The following is a 23635-nucleotide window of genomic DNA, read 5'->3' on the forward strand; positions in this document are numbered from 1 at the left end:
CCAAATCCTTTTGATTACAAATTATCTCATTTACTTATATGTTTTTAATAAGAGTTCACATTTATTAGATCTGCCTGGTTGGGGAGAAGGAACCCAATTCTGTGGCTGGTACTAGATTTGTGATTGTGTTTTTCAGTTCATCCTACTGGTTCTTATGTAAAAGGCATCAACAAATCTCTTTGTAAGCAGGGAAAACAATTTGATGATTGAATGTTTGACTCTTTGCCCGTCATGTGTTTTTCTTAAGAAAAGAATATAGCAGAACTAATATGTTTCATGAAGTTTTAAATTATTATTAAGTTTGAAAACTCAGAATTGAGTTTTGTGCCTGGGAAAGTGATTTTTAATGTATTAAGTGATTGTGTGATGTATGCATGTGTCTGCAATTGATCTACTGTATAGTTTTCAGTACAATGTCCAAGTATTTTCTACTCGTCTTAACATGACAGCTGTCATTGTAAACATACACTTATGTCACTGGTGAATTACTGTTAATGCTTTATTTGTTAGTGAAAAGATATTTTTTAAATAAACAGGTACGAGCCTTACATTGACATCACCTAGTGCTTTATTTGCAGCTTGAACTCCAGCACTCACCACAGGATTTCACAAGTATTCAAATTCTTGGTACAAAAAGACACATTTCATAAAGGCACATACAACAGGAGTTGAGCACTGTATCATATAAATCAAAGGAAATATGTTACAAACTTTTTTTCCACAGCTCTATGAATACAACATTTGAATAATTAAAGAGTAATTCATTTCCTGCATCTTTATAACATGCGTGATTAAGAGAGTACCTTTTCCCATGGACATTTTTTAATTCGTTATAAGTACTTTGGCGTGGTCAATGGAGAACTTAAGTTTCGATGTGTCACATAAACAAAGGCAGGAGAACATGTTATGACATGGACCCACAGTGATACTCAACCAAGCTTACCAATGCAATAACAACCTCTTTCTGTAAACAGGAAATACTAAACAAACAACTTGAATAATTAGGAATCTTCATGTTTCTCCTTGATAAATGTCACAACATAGTACCAAACACTTGGGTAAGCTTTATAATCAAAGTTTGGTCAGGCTGTCAAGTTTGGAGTAAGTTCTTGAAACCAGAGTGTTTAATCTCTTTTTCTCAAAGCCCCGATTCACAGAAGACAACGGTTTACACTGCTTATCTGATCTTCACATCAATGACTGACCAAGGACACCTTTAAAGCCGTTTGGACTAATATTGATATTTTGAGCTCATCAAAATGGATCCCATTGTATGAAACGTTTTTTAACAATGTTCTTATGTTTGTTAGAATGGCAGAGTATGTCATTCAGATAATGAACAAAAATAAATCAGTGAGCTTTAGAGGAACTGGTGAGGGGACAGAAACAAGAGGGCTGTTTCCCCATGTGTCCAGTCTTCATGCTAGGCTAAGCTAACCAGCTGCTGCCAGTGCTGTAGCTTCATATTTATCATACAAACCTGAGAGTGGTATCAATTTGTCTAAGAAGGTAAGAGTTTAGTTTACCAAAATGTCAAACTATTACTTTAGGTGCATAGTGAGGCATCTTTTGTGTATTCTAAATGCAACCCGGTGTTGCTAACCATATGATGCCAATAGGCTGTACTATAACCAATAATTGAATCTAGAGTCTTTATTTGCGTATTTACAATATTATCACTCATTTCATAATTTCAGGAATGCCCGAATTTGAGGCCTCAGTGCAGGCCACCAGCACAGAAAGACATTGTGTTGTAGTAATACAGTTCATTTTCCAATTTATTTTCGTAGTGTGACGGCAAATGAAATGAGTTGGACCAAAAACTAATATAATACAGGATATCTAAGGTTTCATTTTATTGATAATACTGGGGTTGAGAAGAGGTCAGGATTTGGGTTACCAGAGTGAGCAGTAATACGTTTAAACAGTTGACTATCAAAATAACTACAGCATCTTGAGGGAAAGAAAACACGAGGAGATCAGCATCCCAGAGTCCTAGGATGGCACTGTGTTGTTGGCAGCGTTCCCTCCATCTCCCTTCCAGTCCAGATAGGAGAAGAAAGCACTGGCACCGTACGCCAAGGTCACCACGGCGCCAAAGAACTGAACAGACACAGAACCAGAGAAAAAGGGAAGAACAGGTAAAATCAAACCTCTTATATGACTTCAGGAAGCAGGGCAAAGGTATCAAACCTTCAACAGCCCACATAAATCAAAGATTTACACCTTTATATAAACACATCTATAAAGATTCCAGGTAGTTGTGATTCAATGGCTTTAATGTCCTAATCGGCCATTATACCTAGTAAATGCTAGTATATCTGGACCGCTGATAAGTGTGTGTGATAGGATAGGGGGCAGGGTCCTGTGTGTGGCTGTGAAATCACGTCTGCTAAATGCTACCGTGGCTGTAAACCAGCATGGACTTTAGCATGTGGAAAAGACTATAAAGCCGCAATTATTGTTTTCGTAGTAATCTGCCTCTGCACTATACTTTTGCTCTGGCTTATACTTTGAGATGCTTGTTTAAGAAAGGAGATGCACTTATGACTTCTGGTGACTAGTAGTTCTCTTGAATACCTATGTTGAATACACTTCCTGTAAGTCGCTTTGGATAAAAGCGTCTGCTAAATGACTGTAATGTAATGTAATGTAATGTAAAGCCGCATATGAAGCAAGCTTTTCCTGACACTGGTGAACACACACATTCTCTTCCCACATGATGCAGTACTTTCACATTTTTCTGGATTGAACATTGACTAGTCATAGGGGAGGAGCTAGTGGCAGCAGTGGTCCAAAGGTAACTGGACATAAAAACACGTCTACTCACATGACTTGCTGCAGACGTGAGTCATAAGAAACCCTCACCCTTTGTCTTTTTCCTGCTTGTTTTACATCTTAACACGGAGGTGTGTGTGTACCTGCCACGGCCTGATAAGTAAACATGCTATCAGAAACACACCTAGACAAACAGCAGTGAGAGGGAAGGACGGAGGGAGGAAATAGATAAGGTGCAGGGTGTTCAAACATTGGCTGACTGAATGAATGGAGGAATGCAGGCCTATATTTTTTATCTGTTGACCAAACTTTGGTTTCCTCTCACAGGGATGTGCCTTTGCTGACCGATTATCAGAGAATAATGTAGCATAATTAACCAGGTGTTTGTATGTGAATCAGTGTTAGTGGTGTCAGGCGTCTTACAGCAGCAGCTGCCATATATCCAAGGAAATAGGTGAAGCGGAAGGGGTGCACGGATACTGCGTTGGCCAGGAAGGCCGTCAGATAGAGGACCGAAGCTATGGCGTGATACGCCATCACCTAGCAAAAGAGAAGAAATATTAGCCACACTTCATCTGAGAGCCTCTGTCCATGTGTCCCCTTTTGCTTATTGGCCCCTACCTTTCTTTTGTTTTCTGTCCCTTGCAAGCTTTTCTTAATATTGCCTCCTCTTCCACTGCTCTGGCATTCTCTTTTCATAACCTACTTCACTGTCCTATTTTGTCAGCCTCTTTTCATTTGATCAAACCTAAAATGATCCTTGATCCTTGACAGTGATACATCAGTTTAAATCCATCTTCATCTTGTTTCGAACCATTAATCATGCATTTAATGACCAAATGCCCTCATATCTTGCTTGGAGACAGAAGAGAGATTGTCTCGCCAGAGTGTGCCGTCAGTCAGACTACATCTGAATATAACTATTGTCAACAGCACAGGGAGACTCAGTGGTGTCAATGATATCATTTTAAATTAGTTTTGATGATTTCACATGAAATATGTGAAAAGCAATAGATTGTTGCTTTTTAAGCCATCACTGTTTATTGTTATGAAGAGGGTTTTATAACAATAAAGCCCTCTTGATTTTTAAAATAAGAAACACATTTAATCTAGTTTATGCACTCCCTGGAATAACACTCTCAAAAACCTTTTATTCCACTTTTCTCTCTTTCCCTTCCTTTCCTCTCCCCTTCCCTCTCATCCACTCATCCCATCCTACCGTCATGGGCCAGGGGACGAAGGTGAGTTTTTGCTTGGCGCCGAACAGGATCATAAAGAAGAGGATGGTGGTGAGGATCCACAGGGTGACGGCCACGAACATCACCCAGCCATACGCTGGCAACAACGTGTAGGGGGCGCTGGCTATCAACGCCCACTGGAGCAGCCCCAGAACCTAGAGAGGTGAGAGACATAAAGCAGAGAGTTGAAGTGCGACAGCAACTTAAATATGCCGACATTAAAAGACATCAACTTAATATAAGAAAAGTAGTAATATTTTTTATAAATATGTGTAAATGAGACCATATCAGGGACAACTTGTAGCCTCTACCTCACACAATTGCATCCTAACACAACTGTTAAAGGACATGTGCATTAAAAGTGTTATTACCTCCGCAGAGGAGGATATAGTTTCTTAAACCGCAAGCAAACATAGAAGTGGCTCAGCCACAATGGCGGCTAACGGTGCTCGCAGACCAACAGGACCTGAGTGTGGGCGTTACACTTCCACTATGATGCGTTGTCAGCGGTAACCACCATATGAAAGCAGTGCAGAGCGGTGATTATTAGCTAGCTAGTGGGACATAAAGGGAGGGACTCACCTGCTGCCAAAGAAGAGAAGCTTAGTTTACAACGCACAGAGAGATCGAGAGCGACTTTATTCTCTGCTCAGGCTGCATTACTCCATTATATCTTTACACATCAAATAGTTATTTGCTGCTCAATTAACGTTCTCGGAGTGCCCTTCTAGTTTGACGTAATCACTCCACCTCTCCATACTGGCAGTATCCAATGTTAGAGACGGGAAATCCACAGTCCTCGTTCGGTGCAAAGATAGGCTGACCAGTTTGACCACAGCCAAAGTTAATATGAGGCTTCAGTAGTTTGAGTTTATGTGGGCATCTTCAGAAAGTAGTCTTTTTAAACTTGTATTGATCCATTGTTTGGCCACTTTGGGGAAACGGTAGCTGTAAAGACAACAATTACTATCACGTGATTATACGATGACATGACTAACATGTTAGCAAACAGTTGCCCATTATCAATTATCAAATCACATTAGCAATTTTTAGAGGTCAGTTTTCGGTCCCCTGAGGAATTTATGACCAATATTCACTCTCTTTAGTTCTGTTTATACCCACTAACTCCTAAAGGGAAAAATCTGGTTCGTTAGCTGATATATTCAATTTGACTCATCTGTTTACTACGTGAACAGAAAGCTGAATTTGCAAACATAAGTATAAATTAGTTAATTTCTTTGATAGCATCAGTAACTTTATTCTATAACATGATAATGCTAATATCTCAACCAGGGTTATGGCATTAATGCCAGCTGTGGCAGAATAAGTTTGTCACACAAGTTTAGATTAGATTGTTAATTAGCCATACGACAAAGGACATTGGAATTTGCTTTTGATACAATATGTTATCCTCTGAAGCACAAATACATAAAAACACAAACCAGATGAGTACGGATAACAACAGTCAATGTCAGTAGTATGTGAGGAGGGGGCTAGAGGGAGGAGTTCAGAGTCCATGACAGTTAATATACTGAAGGCCTCTCCTTTACTCTGGTGACTCTGTACAGCCATCTGAAAGAAGCAGGTATCCGTTCCACCTGCAGTCTCTTACTGGAATAATGTTACACACTGTCAAGTTTACGCAAGGCAGATCCGCTGGTTACGTTTTATGCAACCCGCATCAGACTGTTGAAATAACAGAAAGCCCAATTGTTATGAGCAAATCAAACCTGTTATTTTAAGTTATTATTTTACAGAGGTGTTGGGAACAGACACATTGAAAACAGTTTACAGCTCCATGGAAATTTTTCAATGAGTCAGCATCCAACACGCCTGCTGAAACTGTGCAGAATAATGAATCAAAATCACGTTTTGATGTGCACATAAGCATGGAGAGGTTCTGTTGTTATTTTACAACAGTCTGATGCCGGTTGCACAAAATGTAACCAGCGGATCTGCCTTGCGTAAACATGAGGGTGTGTAACATCAGTAAGTGCAAATGGAACGGACACCTGCTGCCTTCAGATGGCTGTAATGAGTCACCAGAGTAAAGGAGAGGCCTTCGGTATAGTAGTACTAACTGTTATGACAGAAAGAGCTTTATTCTGTTATGGCTGGCTGCCATTGTCGCTAGTTGAAAAAATGAAATAACAAAAATCCTTATCATGTCGTTGCTGTCACAGCAATAAACTAAATTATACATATTACAAAACTAATTTATGTTTGCAAATGAATGTTTCTGATCATGCAGCAAATGGAAATTAATAAATTAAACGTATTCACCGTTGATCATGATTATTGATTTAGCTTTAATCCACAAATGCTTATAACTAGGGAATTTTGCTGCTGAACTTTTAGATTAAAATGAATTCAAAAGTAATTACAATTCATCCCAGCAGAACATGAATGTGTGCACTACATTTCATGGCAAAAATGTGAACCTATTTTCTCATAAACAACGGTCAATGTAATATATAGAGAGTGATAGATGCTGCCAGCATCGTTGGCCAGGGTCTTTATAGTTTACAGTACATTTATGTCTGAAATTCAAACCTAAAATTCACCACATAGGCTCTTTAAAACAGAGGCAATATCCAGACAGAAACAACACCAGGCTCCTCTCTCTGCCTCTGTGTCTCTCTGCTTCTGTCCCATGAGAAAGGACATGAAAGAACAGTCTATTATGTATGCAGAGCTCAAGTTTCACTTTTTACACACCTGATACACACACAGTAAACACTCTGATGTTGACCTTTACAAAGCGCTCTGTTATGAACTAGAGGAACAGCAGATATACTTAACTTCCTGACTAAAACTGTTATATGTTCCCACCAAGATAAACAGCAAATTTATTACATGATTAATAGCACTACACTACCGGGGCATTAAGGGTTTTAACACGATTACTTGTGCAGAAAGCAACTTAAATTAAACACATGTATCCCACCTTTTTATTGCTTTTTCACTGAATTTATAACTGTTTACAAAACAGTCCCAGGATAAAGGGGAAATAATGTGTAATGGTGTGATAAGGAGGACTTTATCTTTTCACTGTCTGTCTAAACATCTATCAAGTTTAACCATGCACATCACAACAGATTCCAGTACTTATTTATTATGTAGATGTCTCTTATACCGCTGAATGGATTGGGCATATTATTTATCAGTATTCCATTAAGTGCTGACAGTTTAAAAGGAGAACTGGCTCTTCTATCAATGTAACACACACTGAAGATAAATGAATGACGTAGAAAAGAAAGACGTTTGGTTTTGAAACCTTTTCAAATAACTTTTCTACTAGTTCCCTTTCTGTTGTTGTTGCCCAAGTATGGGCGGGGAAAATGGAAAATTACCTTGCCACACACACACACACACACACACACACACACACACACACACACACACACACACACACACACACACACACACACACACACACACACACACACACACACACACACACACACACACACACACACACACGAAGACTACTGGAAATCCAGCAAATGCCTGTTCTATGAGGATTAAAGGCCACAAAAACAAACAAACAAACAAACCCTTTTAAATTACAGTGTCATTGTAAGAAACTGTGTCACACCAACTCGAACCAAGATTCAACAAGCTTAAAGTAATTAAACTGAGATAAAAAGACTCAAATACCATGGAATAAGATACTTACAATATGTTTCTGTCTTTGCTGCGACTGGTTTTTGATGCTATCAAATTGCAGCAAATTCTCTTTATTTAAACTGACTATATACAACTCTTGGAAGCGGTAGCTAAATTATTATTGTGTAATTATAAAAGTGGTGGCATCATTTAAATATGTATCCAGTTTCAATAAAACCTGCCCACGGTTAGCTTGAAGTAACTAGATGTGAAAAGTCTGACCAGTAAAACAACCTTTTTGAAAAAGTCGTCTTACTCATTCTGGGTAAGAATTAGTTTGGAATTAAGTTTGACAAGTAAGTGAAATTAGACATATTTAATACAGTTCAGTCAGGTGCAGCTCAAATGATGACCTGATAAGATAGGCTAACACATCTCTGCTCAAAACAAATCACCTGAAACTATAAGTGCCACAACACACATTATCAACATGCCTGTAAAGACTAAGCTCCTGTATGGCTAAATTTGGCCATGATGATTTACTGTCACATTAGTTTAGTATATATGCAAATTTCCCCGCTGCGGGACTAATAAAGGATTATCTTATCTTATCTTATCTTATTTATTGTGTATTCACATTGGAACAAGCCTGTTTATTTGTACACACTCACGCACTACCAGAAACATTATAGCCCAAGGTTGCTGTTGATTTTCTTGAATACATTGTCCCCTCTCCTTGTCATTTGGGAGAGAAATGTTGAAATTCCCCTCAAGGTTTACCTGCCACACCTCATAAACTTAACCAGAGTTAATAAACATTTTGATACCCCTAAATAACTGGCCCTACTACTACAATGCCATCAAAAGCCAATAAAAGTTTGCCACTCATAAAGCACGGATAGGTGACATATGATTATCAGTCACATTATATACAGAGTAAACATTGTAGCTCGGTCCTTAAAGACGAAGTTATAGGTTCAATGTAATGAAGGGATGGTCAGAGGGGTGTGACAGGATGGGACAGGGCCTACCAGGGGACAAAGATCTCCTGTCACATGTCCTCTGTGTGGACAGAGTTTAAAGCAAATACATCACCGGAGAGGGGAAATGAGTTTGAGCTGAAGCTCAGCACTGTGTTCCTGATAGCCTCTGTGCTTAATTCAATCTTCCAACCCTGCATTAGAGCAAACATAATTACACGTCCCACTCACTCTCACAATCAAATTTTATCTCAGAAATGCCTCATTAATTTAATTTTCAGCTCTCAGCTCTATGCCTGTTTCTGACTTGACCAGACGTAACCCTGTGTGAACACCTCCAAGCAAAACAGCAGAGGCTTTGACCACTGACAGTCATTTGTTTCGTTGATATACAGTCAGTGATATTTATGGTGCACCAACTGAAGCTTATTGACACACATTCAAATTCCTGTGGCAGCAGAAAAAGCCATACAAATATCTATATAGCAGCAGCTGTAATGTTGAATGCATGTTCGACAGTTTATCATCTTTGCTCATAACTCATCCTCAGTAATGACAGGTAAAACAGGTTTCCTAGATAACCCTATCCACACATTGGCTTGTTAACACATTGGTGCTGCCGTTATATGAGAGCAAACATGGACTGGCAGTTTTAAGTTGTCTATTTGTATAAAATAAGAGCAAACCAACTTCATACGTGTAAAATAAAATACCAGTTTAAAGGCAAGTTTTGAGATTTTCTGAACATATTCTTTATGGTAAAAAAAACAGGGAATTGAAGTGTTGCTTTAACACCCAACGTCTGATATGTCTTCATATAGCCTCATTATCATTTAAAAACTATTAAAATCATACAAATGAGCTACACAGGTGCATTGGGCTACATGTTCCTTCATTATGATGAGCATGGCCACTGCAGTTTATTTTGAGTTGATCACACATACACTGTCCTGCTGCCTTAAATTCTTTCCAGCCAAATGCTAGACTAGAGACTAGACTCTCCAAAATGAATCTTACTCCTCTTTGAGTAAGATTTGCTAGAAAGTATAAAGCCCAGCCTTTTAAGGAAATGAATAAGAATAAAAACTTTTACTATTACTATTTAACTGTTTCTTTTAAAGATGTATGCCACAGACGGGGTAAGCAAGTCAGAATGCTTTGGGAGAGAGAATCAAAATAGATTAGAATAGAACAGAAGTTTGCACTGTACACAGTTGAATCGAGTAAAAACAGCTCTGCGTCTGTTACATACTATTTCAGCAATCATGAGGATGGCCGGGATGCTTCGGATAAAGGACATGTCCATCATAGTGGTGACGTTGGCGGCCAGCCCTCCGAGGCTGTTGCCCCCCTGCTGAGAGTTTTGGGAGTTTGGGGAGCTGGTTTCCGTGGTAACCTTGGACGGGAAGTCCGCCATGATCACGCAGCTTAGTTGAAGACGGGTGTCTTGGAAAACAGCAGCACCAAAAGCAAACTCTCCTTAAGGATGGGATTCAGTCGCAGGATAAACGTCTGTGATGAAAGCTCTCCTCCTCCAACAGTTTTCACTCCTCCAAAAATACCTGAATGTTGGGATTCAGTAACCATTCACAACATGTACTGACGGCAACAGCAAGACTGAACCTTCAGGTTAAAGTTAAGTTATGTCCAAAACACAAATATTAAATAAAACACAAATGTACAAAGTCCATACAGTCATAAAAAGAAAACTGTCCAAAGAGTTAAAGAGGAGACCTCCAGTGAAACCTCCAGGCTCCGATATCCAGCAGTTACTCTCTCCAACTGCTCTGACAGGTGTCTAATGGTGCAGGTGTGTGTGTGTGTGTCTGTACACCTCACCCTCTTTCTCTCTCTCTCTCTTACACTCACACAAAAACACACATTGAGTATTTCGTCATCCTCTCTCTATGTGCTTTATTCTGTCCCTTTTTTACCATCTTTATCTCCTCCTAGCACCTCCCATATAGGTTTCAAAGGCTTGTGTGTGTGACTCATTAATGTGTTTGAAAACTAGGCGGAGGTGGAGCAAGAAAAAGCACAACTATTCTCAGTTACACCCTCTTGGTGTTGATGTTTTTGTATGTGCATATTTGTCCTTGTATAAGATAAGATAAGATACGATAAGATAATCCTTTATTAGTCCCGCAGCGGGGAAATTTGCAGGCTTACAGCAGCATAGAGGATAGTGCACACAAGAGACATAGCAAAGAAAGACAAGATAAAAAAAAAAAAAAAAAAAAAAAAAAAAAAAGTATTATAAATAAGCAACAAAAACAGTAGAAAAACACAACAACTGAAATATAATATTTACAGACAGAAAAAAAACTATTTTAACTATTATTGCACAGTGTTTTTATTGTCATGTGTCATGTGGTCTGCTGGGAGCAGAGCTGGTTGTGCAGCCTGACAGCAGCAGGAAGGAAGGACCTGCGGTACCTCTCCTTCACACACCGGGGGTGAAGCAGCCGGTGGCTGAAGGAGCTGCACAGAGCTGCCAGGGTGTCCTGCATGGGGTGAGAGGTGTTGTTCATCAGGGATGACAGCTTGGCCATCATATTAAGACAGCTAGGTGAGTTTAATAAATGACACATATGACTGATGCTGTAAAATGTGTAACTCAAAATCAAAAAAATCCTACAGAACTGGCAGAAAACAACATTGAGGAAGACTTTTGTGTGCTGGTGTTTCTAAGTGAAACTGGTTCAGTGTTTAGGCTACTGGAAAAAATGTAATCTTATTTCTAACATTGAAAGAAGAGAAGAAGAAAAAAGAGAATAATAGCAACCATCATCCACCCCATAACATTTACTTAATACACACTATGTCATATAAGTGTCATGAAACATACGGATAGTACAAATAACATACAAACACACAAAAACACAACAGCCAAGAAAAAAAGACTATAGCCTACAGTACAATAAATAGATCACAATTTATATATATTTCCGAGCCCTAATTTAAGCTGATTTTCTTTCTTTATGGAGGTAGGCCTACATATTGATTGGCCTACTCTATTCTGCTGAGCAGTAAAAAGTCAAATTCAAATTTCCACTAAAATTGATAATAAAGTTTGTATTGAATATGTATGTAAAATGTGTGTTTATCAGATGTTTGGCAAACGATGTCGTATGCGTAAACAAGTCGTTAAGTGTGTGGTAAATGTGTAGAAACCGACAATGACCGGAGTTCTGCTGGTCGTAGCATTTATCTGTAAGAAAAGATTATTGTCAGAAGTGGGATTCGAACCCACGCCTCCAGGGGAGACTGCGACCTGAACGCAGCGCCTTAGACCGCTCGGCCATCCTGACTTGAAGATATTTATTGTAAAACAATTATCCAAATAGATGCTACTACTTTCCACGTTTTTTTAAATATTTATACTACTAGACTATGTTTTTACCAGAAGACAGCGTAGTTTTGCTATGTTTCACAGCAGCAACAGCGTCACAACAACATTGCTCTCTTGCTCTCTCTGCTGGTGTTTTAGCTGTAGTGGTACAAACACCTGCCTTTTGTTGTAGGCTAATCGTCAGACTCCGACTCGTATTTTGGACAAAACCTACAAATTGAGCAATATTGAAATCAATATTGAAATTTGAAAATAGTTTTGTGCATTTACCAGCTGCCGTAAATTCCTTAGAAAACTCTTTGTTGTGAAATAGGAAACTAAAGGTCGCAGACAACTAGTGTGGCCCAGTGTGGTTCACGTTCCTGTTTTCCCATGAGTAATCTCACTGTAATACTGTTCTGGTTGTCTGGAGAGACTACAATCTGCAATCCAGTATGTGAGGCACCACTGTGACGGCACCTCTATCTGGTTCCTCATCTCTGCTTTCGATCTCCAGGACTGCAGAACGGATTGAGTGTAATCAGCAGCATTGGACACACCTGGGCTCGGTTTACACCATGCGTAAATGGTGATGCGATTCTGCTCCAGGAGTATGTTAGTAATGAAGAGTAAGTAAAACAACTTAACTAAAGAGTAATTTACATGGGGAACTGGGATTACATCCAACATCAACAGTATTCCCTCGAGTTATGGACAGGTAGCCCTTTCTCTCTCTAACACACACACACACACACACACACACACACACACACACACACACACACACACACACACACACACACACACACACACACACACACACTGCGTGAATGGGTTGAGAATGTCTGTGTCTATCAGGCCAGTAGTTGGCCTGTGTGAATTGTCACACATCGGAGACTCAGGGCTCCAGCTGGATCAGGAAATCTGTTTGTTGGACAGGAGGTGCGAGAATGTATCCAAACCACACAAACAAGGGCTTGTTCCTTCACAGCTTGCAGAGGTCTTATGTTTCGAGAGTATTTTAAACTCCAACTCCTTGACTGACAGTATGAGTCTCTCTTATGCGGAATAACTTTCTCTGTACACTTTAAATGTTGCAGATAGCCATCCCATTGCATAGCTAAGACATCAGTGTTACAGTAATAACATGTCAGATCAAGTATATAATGGTGAAAATATATTTTTTTTTTATTGAAAGCATGCTAGCATGTGTCATATCAGCTTGAATACAGCATTATTACAAAACATTCATAATCATATTAGGATTAACAAATCTGAAATAATTATAGTTTCTTCCAATCACATTTGGAACATTGGAAACAGTGCAATGAGGAAATTAAGAAACACAACATAAAACATAATTTTTTGTAAAATCACTTTTCAGCAAGTATGCAAAACAAAGCAAGTAGCACAATGTGTTTAACCCTGATGGTGGTTATTTCATTATCAGAGACAAAAAATCTGCTGTAAAGTTGATCAGGAGAAGATAACAAAAATGGAAGGAAATGTATTAAATTTAGCAACTCAGTCAAGTAAGAAATAAAGAAAAGAAATGGTACTCAGGAGGAACATAAACAAAAGGAAAATTATTCTTTGTTTACGTTATTTGCGGAATAGAGGGCATCACCTGTTGTCTTTCTGGGCATTTCCATCCAGTGCCAGGCATAATGCAAAGTCAGAAATGTTCTAATCTGACAAATAGTGGCTTTAAGGTAATTAAACACTGTATCCAGTATTTCTTAGTGGATAAGGTCACAGTTATCATGGAAGACACATGTATCATTTGAAAATACTGTGAGGAATTCAATAACGCCCAGTATTTCTAGGGTGGTATTTCTTGTGGACAACCACAGTGGCGACTCCCTTCACGTCTTTCAGTCTGTCAGAGTCAAAGTCCACAAGGAACTTCTTGACCCCAGGCCGCGTGGGTGAGAAGGACAGCCTGACAGACACCTTCTGGCCGGGAAATATATCACCACTGAAAAAAAAGAGAGGGAGAGAGATGAATGCTTAAATGTTATATTATAGTTTTGATCTGTTGCCATTGCTACATGAAAAGTATTTGAGAGTCATCCTCAGGGGAGTATGAATGACAATCAAGGTAGTTGCTGCTAAATAGTTTATTTCATATTGAAAATTATCATACAACAAGACCCACTGAAGAAATACTGCTAGTTTGGAAACAAAAGCAAATTTTGAACTGAAAAAAATACACATTTCTGATCTATTGTGCTTCTGAACTTCTAACATAGACTCCAAAGTTTTTGGAGACCAGGCTGACAGTTAGTGTCAGTCTAGGCCTCATTTTTCAATTCATGTTGGATGTTTAGATATTCAAACAAGAAGAAGACTTTGCACATGTGTTATGAGTGTGTATGAGAGAGGAAGTGATCGAAAGTTGCAAACAAAATCCTGCACGCTGTCTTACTTGCAAGGGTATATTTATTTGTGAGGCTTCGGCGCCTGACCTTCATCGGGCGGACTGCATATGAATGTACTTTTAGACAGTTTGTTTGAAAGGATGATTAGATATAACAATTGTCTCTTACTCTAGTGTGTGTGATATATGCAGTGATGTTACACATTGCCTGTCAATTCTTTGCATATGCGTTGCAGGGAAGGTGGCAGCGTCAGTACTCACTTAACAAGGATCTCAGTGGCCAACAGTAGGCCGGCCCCTTCCACAGTGAACACGCCACCCTTCAGAGGAACTGGTAGAGGATTGGTGAAGGAGATGAAGGCTGTTACTTGTTCCCATTCAACAGCCTTCCCAGGCACCTGGGAAATAGACGACAGCTGTTTGATCGGGGTATAAATTACAGTGTAGGACAGCACCGTTTCCGAGAACCAAGAACGTAATCCAGACCCTGGTTGCTTCAGTCAAAATGCAGGCAAGGTTCTTGAGTTCCTAAAATGGTTGCTGGGCTCCAAAAAATGTTCAGAAAATCCAAGGAGATTTCAGCTGATTGCAAATACATCTAAATGTGGTTTTATACAGAAACTTGAAACAAACGTGGTCACGGAAGAACATTTTGAAAGCTAACATTATGATCTTATATATCAAAATGCACAGGGAATGTGGTGATTTTTTAATTTCATGTAAATATTTCCCGTTACCTTTGAATCTGTTGAAACATACTCTAAGAATGATTTGTGAAATGTGTCTCATGCAGTTAAATCTTATATATGAAATATCAAACTCTTCCCTAAATCTTATTTTAACATTACCTAAGATGCACACACTCAAATTGTTCATAGTTTTGTTCTAATCAGTCCTCTATCTTTCAATACATTACACATTACATTACACTGTGCAATAATAGTTAAAATAGTTAAAATAGTTTTTTTCTGTCTGTAAATATAATATTTCAGTCATTGTTGTTTTTCTACTTTTTTTTTTTTTATTGCTTATTTATAATACTTTTTTTTTTTTTTTTTTTTATCTTGTCTTCTTCTACTATGTCTCTTGTGTGCACTTTACTCTACGCTGCTGTAAGCCTGCAAATTTCCCCGCTGCGGGACTAATAAAGGATTATCTTATCTTATCTTATCTTAAACATCTTATACAAGCATATTAAACCTTATAAATGCTGTCACGGTCCAAACATGACCTCTTGGCATGCTCAGTGTGCACTCACCTGTACGAGGAGTTCAGGCATGCTCAGTGGGATGTCGGCTACGGTCATGATGGGCTCGCTCTCTCCTGTAGCCTCTAAGAGGGCTTTCACCCTGATGGGATTATGTTCAGAGACACACCTGGCGTAGTCGTCATAGTGCAGACGCATCACTTCCTTGTGGACTGAACACACACACACACGGACAATATTAAATGGGAAACTTGTACATCATTCTGCTACAAAATAAGAGCGAGAAAAGAGTGCAGGACACAGCATCACTGTTGTTTTAGTTTGCGTCCGCACCTGGGACCTTTTGTGTATATTTGAGCTACTAACCTTTGTGAGCTGGCACTGTCACACTGATTGTTTGTCTCTTGCACTCCCCCTGGGGGATAGAATTGTAAGTTACAGCGGTGGCCAGCATGGTCAGCTGAGCATGAGCCTCTCTTCCTCCTTCATTCTTCACCTGCAGAGAGAATGGATTCATGACTGGATGAATGGATTGAGCGCTGTATGTGATCAATCTGATGTTATACCACACAATGTCCATAAATCAGAACAGAATATAAGCAGAAACATTCGATACATGACATTATTGAGCCTACTTATTTTATCATTTAATCCCTCCTTTCATTTAGCTACAGTCTGAGCATGACATACCTCAACAATCACATCAAAGTCTGTCCCAAATACAGGCTTAGCATGCTTGATTGACAGCTTCAGGTGTCCTGGTTCTGTGCTCTCATTGGGCAACCCCGTGACCGGGCGTCCCGCCTTCTCATACACCTCTCTCTCCTTCTTGGAGCCTGTGGAGAAGTCGTTTGTCAATGACAACTGATCCTAAGCATGAGCCTAAACAGATGACTCTGAGCAGATATTTCACACGTTAAACAACGGAAGTAACAGTAAGCATGGAGCTTTGGAGCATCCATCAGTTAAAGGCTCAATCAGTTTTATGATTTCTCTTGACTCACAAGTCTTCCAATCATAAGATTAAACTGGTGGAGCCTACACACGGTTGGTTAAGGCTGTATACTTAATTGAATGTGATGATAGTCAATAAGTACTGATAGTTTATCAGTATGGCTGCTGTTCATTTCTGCCATCACTTATCCTTTTCTATTTACTCCAGTGTGTTAGACTTTCCAACTAACCCTCAGGATATTTGTAGTGTAGAGTGACATCTTCTCTGTGGTTGCCGTAAACACTTTTGGTGCTGATATTTCTCCCCACACTCGCCTGGTCCACTTCGAGCTGTAACAATTACAGCAATCATCATTATCACTATTCATTTTTAAATTATTTGGCTTTAAAAAGTGCAGATGCTTTTTTTAACTTGAGCACATATGAGAGGGAATCATAAAAAAAGACAATCACCTTCTGTCGACTACCATCGCGTTTGATGATCCATTGGACAATGTCAGCGTTCACCTCGGCGAATACAAACCGAGCGTCATACTTTACTCCCAGATTTCCCTCCTTGATGGCCGTCACTGGACACGGTCCGCAGCAAAACTCACCTAAAGATAAAAGTAATTTCTTCTATAAATCACTCCCTGCATTATTCTTTAAAGATGGTATTACAGTTGGATTATTTGGCTGATAGGAAACACCAACCAGACTTTGATCTAAAATATCACTAAATGATCACACAAAAAGCTAGCAGTGACCATCCTGCAAACAGTTAAAAGAGATGAAAAACGACAATAAACAGGTAGGATGTAATATGGTTTAGATTTCAATGTGGTCACAGTGAGAAATGTCTTGTCAAACCACGGAGAGACAGATGAGTAGGAGAGAGAGGTGAATAACACATACTGTATAAGGTTAAAAATCAGGAACGTACCATCACTCCGTTCTTGAGGGGTCGGGTCCAAAACCTGCCAGCCGTCATTTCCTTTGGGTAGATCATCTCTCCTCATCCAGGACTCGACCCAGCAGTGGAAGTTCCTAAATTCATGACGAGAGGAGTAGGGGAATTCATTCATTACATGAGATGATGTAACGCTTACTACTAAATCTAATTCAGAATCTGTGTGTGGTCCTACCAGCTACTGTCTGCTGTGTTTCTTCCGTTAATTCTCTCCAGTCTTTCATTTCGCAGGATGTCAATGGAAAGGTTTCCATCGGCGTCATGGGCTGAGGCGTAGTTGGTTATGAGGCGTGTTGGGATTCCCAGACAGCGCAGCACTGTGAGGATAACACAGATCAGATTGTGACAACTCTTTCCTTTGTTCTCTGCCTAAATTCTTTTCAATCCTAACTTTTTTTTTTTTTTCATGTCTCCCCAAATTGACTTTATTCTGTTGATACTTGGGTTTTAAGGTATTGGGGGGACACTTTCTATTTGAATATATTTAAATTAGATAGTATGCATATCTTTTATTGGGAATTCACCCGAGAGTGATATCAGTTTTTTTTCTTACTAAAAGCAAACAATGGTATTTCCCAAAATATTCCTTCCAAAACATGCCTTATACAGTTGCAAGTTGCATGGGGATCATTGAATCATGCAGCAGTGAAATCTGTGGGAGCCTCACCTGTGCAGGCGACAGCAGCAAACACCCAGCACTGCCCATATTTGACCGCCCTCACCCCGCCCTTGCTCCACTGTTGGAGGATCGGCACACTTCCGGTCCATCTGTACGGTGCGACTCCACCAGAGTACGGCTTCTCCCAGCGACCGATCAACACACCCCTGTCATCGTTAGAGTTCACCTGGACGGGTGGATACAACATGTTGAGGGAAAATCTTGAAAGCTGAGTATCACTTCATGAAGCAGTGAATAGGTAAGACTTTCATGTATCTTCCTGACAAAATGTGTATAGGTTTGAATGTAGGGATCATTTGACAATGATACAGGGAGGTAAGTACCCTGACAACTCCTCTATGGGGTCCTAATGATCTGTTTTTGGAGAAGGAGCGACTTTTCCCAGGTGCTTATGACATTACATGTAAAAGCTTATATAATTGGCATATTGGTTGGATCAGGTTGGTTGGATATCATATGAGTGTCGACTAAGAAAATAAAATGTCTTTTCTTGTAGTGTTTTTAAACCTTCTGTGCTGTTTAAGCAGAGCGTTAAAGAGATCGTCACCATTGCAGTGATTGTCCTGCCGACATAGACGGGGTCAGATCTGAGCTTGATGTCCATCTCTGAGTTTTTCAGGGCATCCTTGGAGTTGTCCAGGACTTCAAAACAGATGTCCATCACATAGTCCTCAAACTGAGAGACAGAGAAACACAGTGTGAAGGAGAGAAAACAAGAGAGGTAAGGTTGGTTGTTGAACAGGAGAGGCTTATAACCTTGTTTAAAACAGATTTCAAATCACATTTGTTTCCCATTGGCCAGTCTGTATCTTACATCACCTCCCTGTCTGTCTTTCTGCTTTCTATCTGTTTGTCTTCCTCTTTGCCTTCAGCAGTGAGCAGCGAAGGAACAAGCCCTTGTTTGTGTGGTTTGGATACATTCTCTCACCTCCCGTCCAGAAGTTTCTTCCGTCCAACAAACAGATTTCCTGATCCAGCTGAAGCCTCGACTGTCCGATGTCACAATGCTGTGACAATTCACACAGGCCAACTACTGGCCTGATAGACACAGACATACTTAACCCATTCACACTGTGTGTGTGTGTGTGTGTGTGTGTGTGTGTGTGTGTGTGTGTGTGTGTGTGTGTGTGTGTGTGTGTGTGTGTGTGTGTGTGTGTGTGTGTGTGTGTGTGTGTGTGTGTGTGTGTGTGTGTGTGTGTGTGTGTGTGTGTGTGCGTGTGTGGCGGGTGTGTTAGTGTTAGAGAGAGAGAGAGCTACCTGTCCATAACTCCAGGGAATACTGCGAATGCTATCCCAGGAACCCATGTAAATGACTCCATCTTCATTCATAACATACTCCTGGAGTAGACTCTCATCAGGGAGGTACACCACATCATCTGGAACACACACACACACACACACACAAGAAACTCTTTAGAGTGACACATTCACAGGAATCAGAAGCAGCCAAAAAGCAGAAACAACAGCATAAATTTGCAGTATGAATTATTTTATTATTATCATAGCGTTTGAGGGCCTCAATTCTAAAAACCTGACACTGTTGCACTGTGAGAATCTCCAGCATTTGGTGTTTTCATAATGCTGGTGATGATAAATGTGGGGTTGAAACGTGACGATGGAGACCTGTCATAAGGTTTATGTCTTTGTCATGGGTGCACCATGCGAGGGGATGATGTGGGAAACCATGGCTGAATGTAAACTATGTTTTTTTTTCTGCTGAGGACTCAAGATGCATGTTTGATTATGAAACTGAGAACAAACATAAAATGTCAGGAGCTGGATGATGACGTTTAAAAGCTGTAGTGTGTGAATGTGTAGTCAGTCCTCTTGGAGAAAGCACATAAGAGACAGAGTGTGCACTTTGCTTTATGTTTACCTTTGCACCACGGGTTATAGAGCAGGTGGAACCTATTTTTGTCGATCTTCTCCAAAATGCGTCCTTCAGGTGACATCATCAACACAGCCAGACGGTAGTGGCCAATGATAGCGTTCGGTGGACTGTGCAGAGTCAGCAGCATTTCATCCTGCACTCCCTGCTGGTTGAACCACCACTTGTCTCCGGCCCCATGCTCCTTCTGAACCTTGATCACCACCTCGTCTTTCTTACCTGAAGAAACATAAAAACACTTATACAGTTAATGAAACGGATTGTCGTACCATCAGTTCAGCTTCTTGCTGTTTGTCTGAGCCAGAATCACTAAAAATTGCATTAGCAGTCTGCGTAGGACAGGTGATGGAAAAACACTTTGTCACCATAAATTAAATGGAGGATTCAGGACAAGAAACCAAGTTGTTTACATACGAACACTGTAGTTTGGGTCTAAGAATGACTAACTTCTACCTTAACTCCATTTGTTCACTACTCCTTTTTTAAAGGGCTCAGGATATCTAGCAACTCGCAGGTTGTTGTAGGAAAGCTGTTATTATTTTTATTTGTTATTATTAAGGAGAGCTGCTGATACTCTGTTTTTATTGGCAACAAATACCAACTGCCCCTACTAACAAGTAACAAGTGAGTTACAAGCCTGTGTAGCCAAAACCTGATGTAGCTAATTCCTCTGTTACATGGAGCTTCATAGTCCTCCAAAAAAATATTAAAAATGGTCAATGAGCTTTTCTTTATTATAAACACAGGCACAAGTAATGCTTCCCGGGTATGACCCAGTTTGAATGTAGCACAGAACAGAGACAGCTGCTCTAAAATTTATAATGTATTTTTTTTATATTTAATATATATATATATATATAATATATATATTTATATATATATATATATATTTTACTTGCTTGTGAGCTTGTTTATTTTCATGTATGAAACGTGTTTAATGTTCATGTACAGCAGGACTTGAGTGTTGGGAATCAATATTAAGCTTCTACCACTCAGATAACCACGTGGCCTAGCCTTGTCACCTAATATTGCACATATTTGCCTCTTTTTTTCTGCTTTAGCTATGAATTGGTAGTGAATCTGGTAAAAGTTACAAGTTATTCAAAGTTAGAGAATGATGAAGCTTACTTGGAAGACAATAATAAACTCCGGTCTAGAGAGCAGGCTAAAGAAACTTTTGGTTAAAGGATTGAATTGACTGTGGCGTCAAGATCTGATGTGTCAAAATGCATACTTACTTACTGAATAGGTATTTTTTGTTTTAAACTCATTTTGTCTTGAAAAGGTAGACCATTTCCTTTGTAAATGGAGAATAGTTTACATTGGACTAGCGGACAACCCATTAAGCTAACCACCCGAGTATCTTCTCAGTGTGGCTGTACTCACCAAGATGCAGAGCCAGTCCCAGGTGGTAATTAGGAGGCAGAGTATCAGAGCACTGCACAGTAATGGAGAACGGCTGACCCCTGCGGACAATCAGGCGCTCCCTATCGATCTCCCTGGTGCGGTGAGCCAAGTTGTTTTCATGACTTCTCAGATCCACATCCATAATCAAACCTAAAGAGACAAACAACAATCAGTCTGCAATAAACTGTGTCAGTGGTCGGCTGTATTGTTGCCAAATAAAATATTGGCAGCGATGAAGTGTTCACCTTAGTTGTGACCTCACTATTTTTTTTAAATAGTTGGACATTTTTGGGAAATATACACCTGTTTGCAGTTTTTATGTTAACCTAAGCTAACTGTCTACTCGTTGTAGCTTCAAATTAAGACATTATACATTTTTTCATCTACCTTCTGCCATAAAGTGAATAAGTGTATTTCCCATAATGTTGAACTTTCCTTTAAAGTAAAATCAATAAATGTGCTAAACTGGGGGAAACTAAATCTGTTCGAACGATAAATGTAGCTCAATCAATGTACTTTAGCATGATGCTATGCTAAAAGCAAACAAATAATATATATTAAAAAAATTCTATCAAATGTAGCCTCCTTTGGCCAGTCTGATCCCTGTCTCAGCCAGACTTGTACTCACTGCAGGAATCAGGATGGGTCATATCACACTATCACACCCAAGTGTCAAGTCATGCATCAGCACATTTTTCACACACATTATAATCTCCCATAAAGTTTGAAATATGGACTGCAGAGAGAGGGAGCAAGATATCTTGACAAAAAGCACAAATGAGAGAGATAGATAGATAGATAGATAGATAGATAGATAGATAGATAGAATGGTAGAACGATAAATAGATAGAATCACTTACCACTGAGGTTCGCCATAGCTCTTTCCTATACACGTCTAATTAAATGTTGCTCCAAGTGTCCTCAGGTGTCTTTACACTCTTCTTGTCGGTGTCCATCACAGTCCTGTATTTATACACACAAGACTGTCCCTCCCACCTCTCTGACACACACTCACCCTAAAACACTCACTCACTCCAACAATTTCACATCTGTGACCTCTGACATCACTTACTAAAACCCTACAGTTCTCTTTGGGTGTGAGCATGAGTGAGTGGGTTTGCCGTGTGTGAGTGTAAGTTTAAAGTGAGTTTCTCATCCCGTCTGAGACACTGTTGTCTTTGTTGCTGTATATGTTGAAGGGTGGCTGTTTCTTGTGTACAAGGGGCATGCACGTACATTTTGAGGGGCTGTTGCTCTAACTTGAAAAAGGCATCCAGCTACAACTACTACGAAAAGGTGTTTTTAGTTATTTTTCGAATTATTAAGACTGATAAACGTGTACAAATATGTAAAAATGTATAACATTTCAGGACATTTGGGACTGAGCCTGGACCTCAGTATGGGGGTTCTTCCACAAGGATTTCTTTTTTATGGACAAGTTCTATTGTTTACTTTCCTGATTAATTATACATTTTAATGTTCAAAATATAAGTAGTTGTTCGTAATTAGTATTAGTGGAATTTTATTAACTACATTAATTCAAGAACTATACTAAAGTACAATTTTGAGGTACTACTCTACTCCACTTCATCTCAGATGTTTATATTGTAAGACTTACTCCATTACATTTATTCAATTGTTTAAGTTGCTTTGCAGATTCATATAAATAATAAAAAATATAATCAACTAATAAATGATGATGTAGTATTAAAGAATAAACCAAAATGCAAACAATTCCAGTTGAAACACTTACTGTTACAAATCAGTGAAAGATCGGATTGTTAAACAAACAAACATTTTGTTGAGTTAACGTTTTGAGTTAACGCCTTCCAGAGAACTCTGTGGAAGGCTGGGTTGGTCATTTCACAGGAAAACAAGGTCTTTAACTGACCTAAGCATTCCCCGATCACACCAAAGTGTCAAAAGAGTGACTCGCTGATAGTCAGGGACTTGGAGGTCGATGCAATGCTTCATTTACAGTTTGTAAATTCCACAGAATTTACAAACTGTGAAATTGTGTTATTCCGACCAACAAATTGTTTAAAACAATCTGTAGAGTGGATGAAGCTCTTATGTGGAGTGTATTAAGACCTGATTTGGATGGATCCAGAATTAGATGGGAGAATGACCTGGGATTAAATCTGGATGAGGAATTTTGGGGTGAACTGTGCAGAAATGGTGCTACCTCTATTTTAAATTCTAGATAAAGATTGACACAATTTAACTTGCTCCATC

At 39.4% G+C, this 23635-nt stretch overlaps 2 protein-coding genes and 1 non-coding gene across 4 annotated transcripts; all 3 read right to left on the reverse strand.

Moving 5' to 3' along the window:
* Positions 1-552: 552 nt before the first annotated feature.
* Positions 553-10469, reverse strand: pllp (plasmolipin). Of its 2 annotated transcripts, none has more exons than XM_054619841.1 (5): positions 10340-10469; positions 9858-10167; positions 3998-4171; positions 3202-3318; positions 553-2103 (listed from the first exon to the last, which is right to left on the reverse strand). In XM_054619841.1, exons 2-5 carry the CDS (start codon positions 10020-10022, stop codon positions 1996-1998), a joined length of 564 nt encoding a protein of 187 aa, XP_054475816.1. In that variant the 5' UTR covers positions 10023-10167; positions 10340-10469; the 3' UTR covers positions 553-1995. The 2 variants fall into 2 exon arrangements, with proteins under 2 accessions (XP_054475816.1, XP_054475815.1); XM_054619840.1 differs by having other exon boundaries at positions 10299-10469.
* A 1364-nt stretch (positions 10470-11833) lies between these two features.
* Positions 11834-11916, reverse strand: trnal-cag (transfer RNA leucine (anticodon CAG)). The gene has a single exon. It is a non-coding gene; the product is annotated as a tRNA-Leu (tRNA).
* A 1545-nt stretch (positions 11917-13461) lies between these two features.
* Positions 13462-22276, reverse strand: tgm2l (transglutaminase 2, like). Its single transcript, XM_054620605.1, has 15 exons — positions 22261-22276; positions 21380-21550; positions 19982-20212; positions 19363-19481; positions 18653-18781; positions 18094-18271; positions 17602-17743; positions 17400-17503; positions 16931-17073; positions 16708-16807; positions 16214-16359; positions 15890-16019; positions 15575-15735; positions 14578-14714; positions 13462-13914 (listed from the first exon to the last, which is right to left on the reverse strand). Exons 1-15 carry the CDS (start codon positions 22274-22276, stop codon positions 13740-13742), a joined length of 2082 nt encoding a protein of 693 aa, XP_054476580.1. The 3' UTR covers positions 13462-13739.
* Between the last annotated feature and the right edge of the window lie 1359 nt (positions 22277-23635).

This window comes from Anoplopoma fimbria, chromosome 19, assembly GCF_027596085.1.
Source record: "Anoplopoma fimbria isolate UVic2021 breed Golden Eagle Sablefish chromosome 19, Afim_UVic_2022, whole genome shotgun sequence".
NCBI classification, from domain to species: Eukaryota; Metazoa; Chordata; class Actinopteri; order Perciformes; family Anoplopomatidae; genus Anoplopoma; species Anoplopoma fimbria.

Excerpts from the sequence above, each read along its gene's own strand:
- pllp (XM_054619841.1), bottom strand. The coding sequence starts at position 10,022 with ATGGCGGACTTCCCGTCCAAGGTTACCACGGAAACCAGCTCCCCAAAC. Across the intron at positions 4,172-9,857 it reads TCCTCATGATTGCTGAAATA|GTTCTGGGGCTGCTCCAGTG; the intron begins GTATGTAACAGA and ends TCACCTCTCTAG. Across the intron at positions 2,104-3,201 it reads GATATATGGCAGCTGCTGCT|TTCTTTGGCGCCGTGGTGAC; the intron begins GTAAGACGCCTG and ends GTGTCTGTTCAG.
- tgm2l (XM_054620605.1), bottom strand. Across the intron at positions 19,482-19,981 it reads CTATAACCCGTGGTGCAAAG|ATGATGTGGTGTACCTCCCT; the intron begins GTAAACATAAAG and ends TGTGTGTTCCAG. Across the intron at positions 16,808-16,930 it reads GCGATGGTAGTCGACAGAAG|CTCGAAGTGGACCAGGCGAG; the intron begins GTGATTGTCTTT and ends TAATTGTTACAG.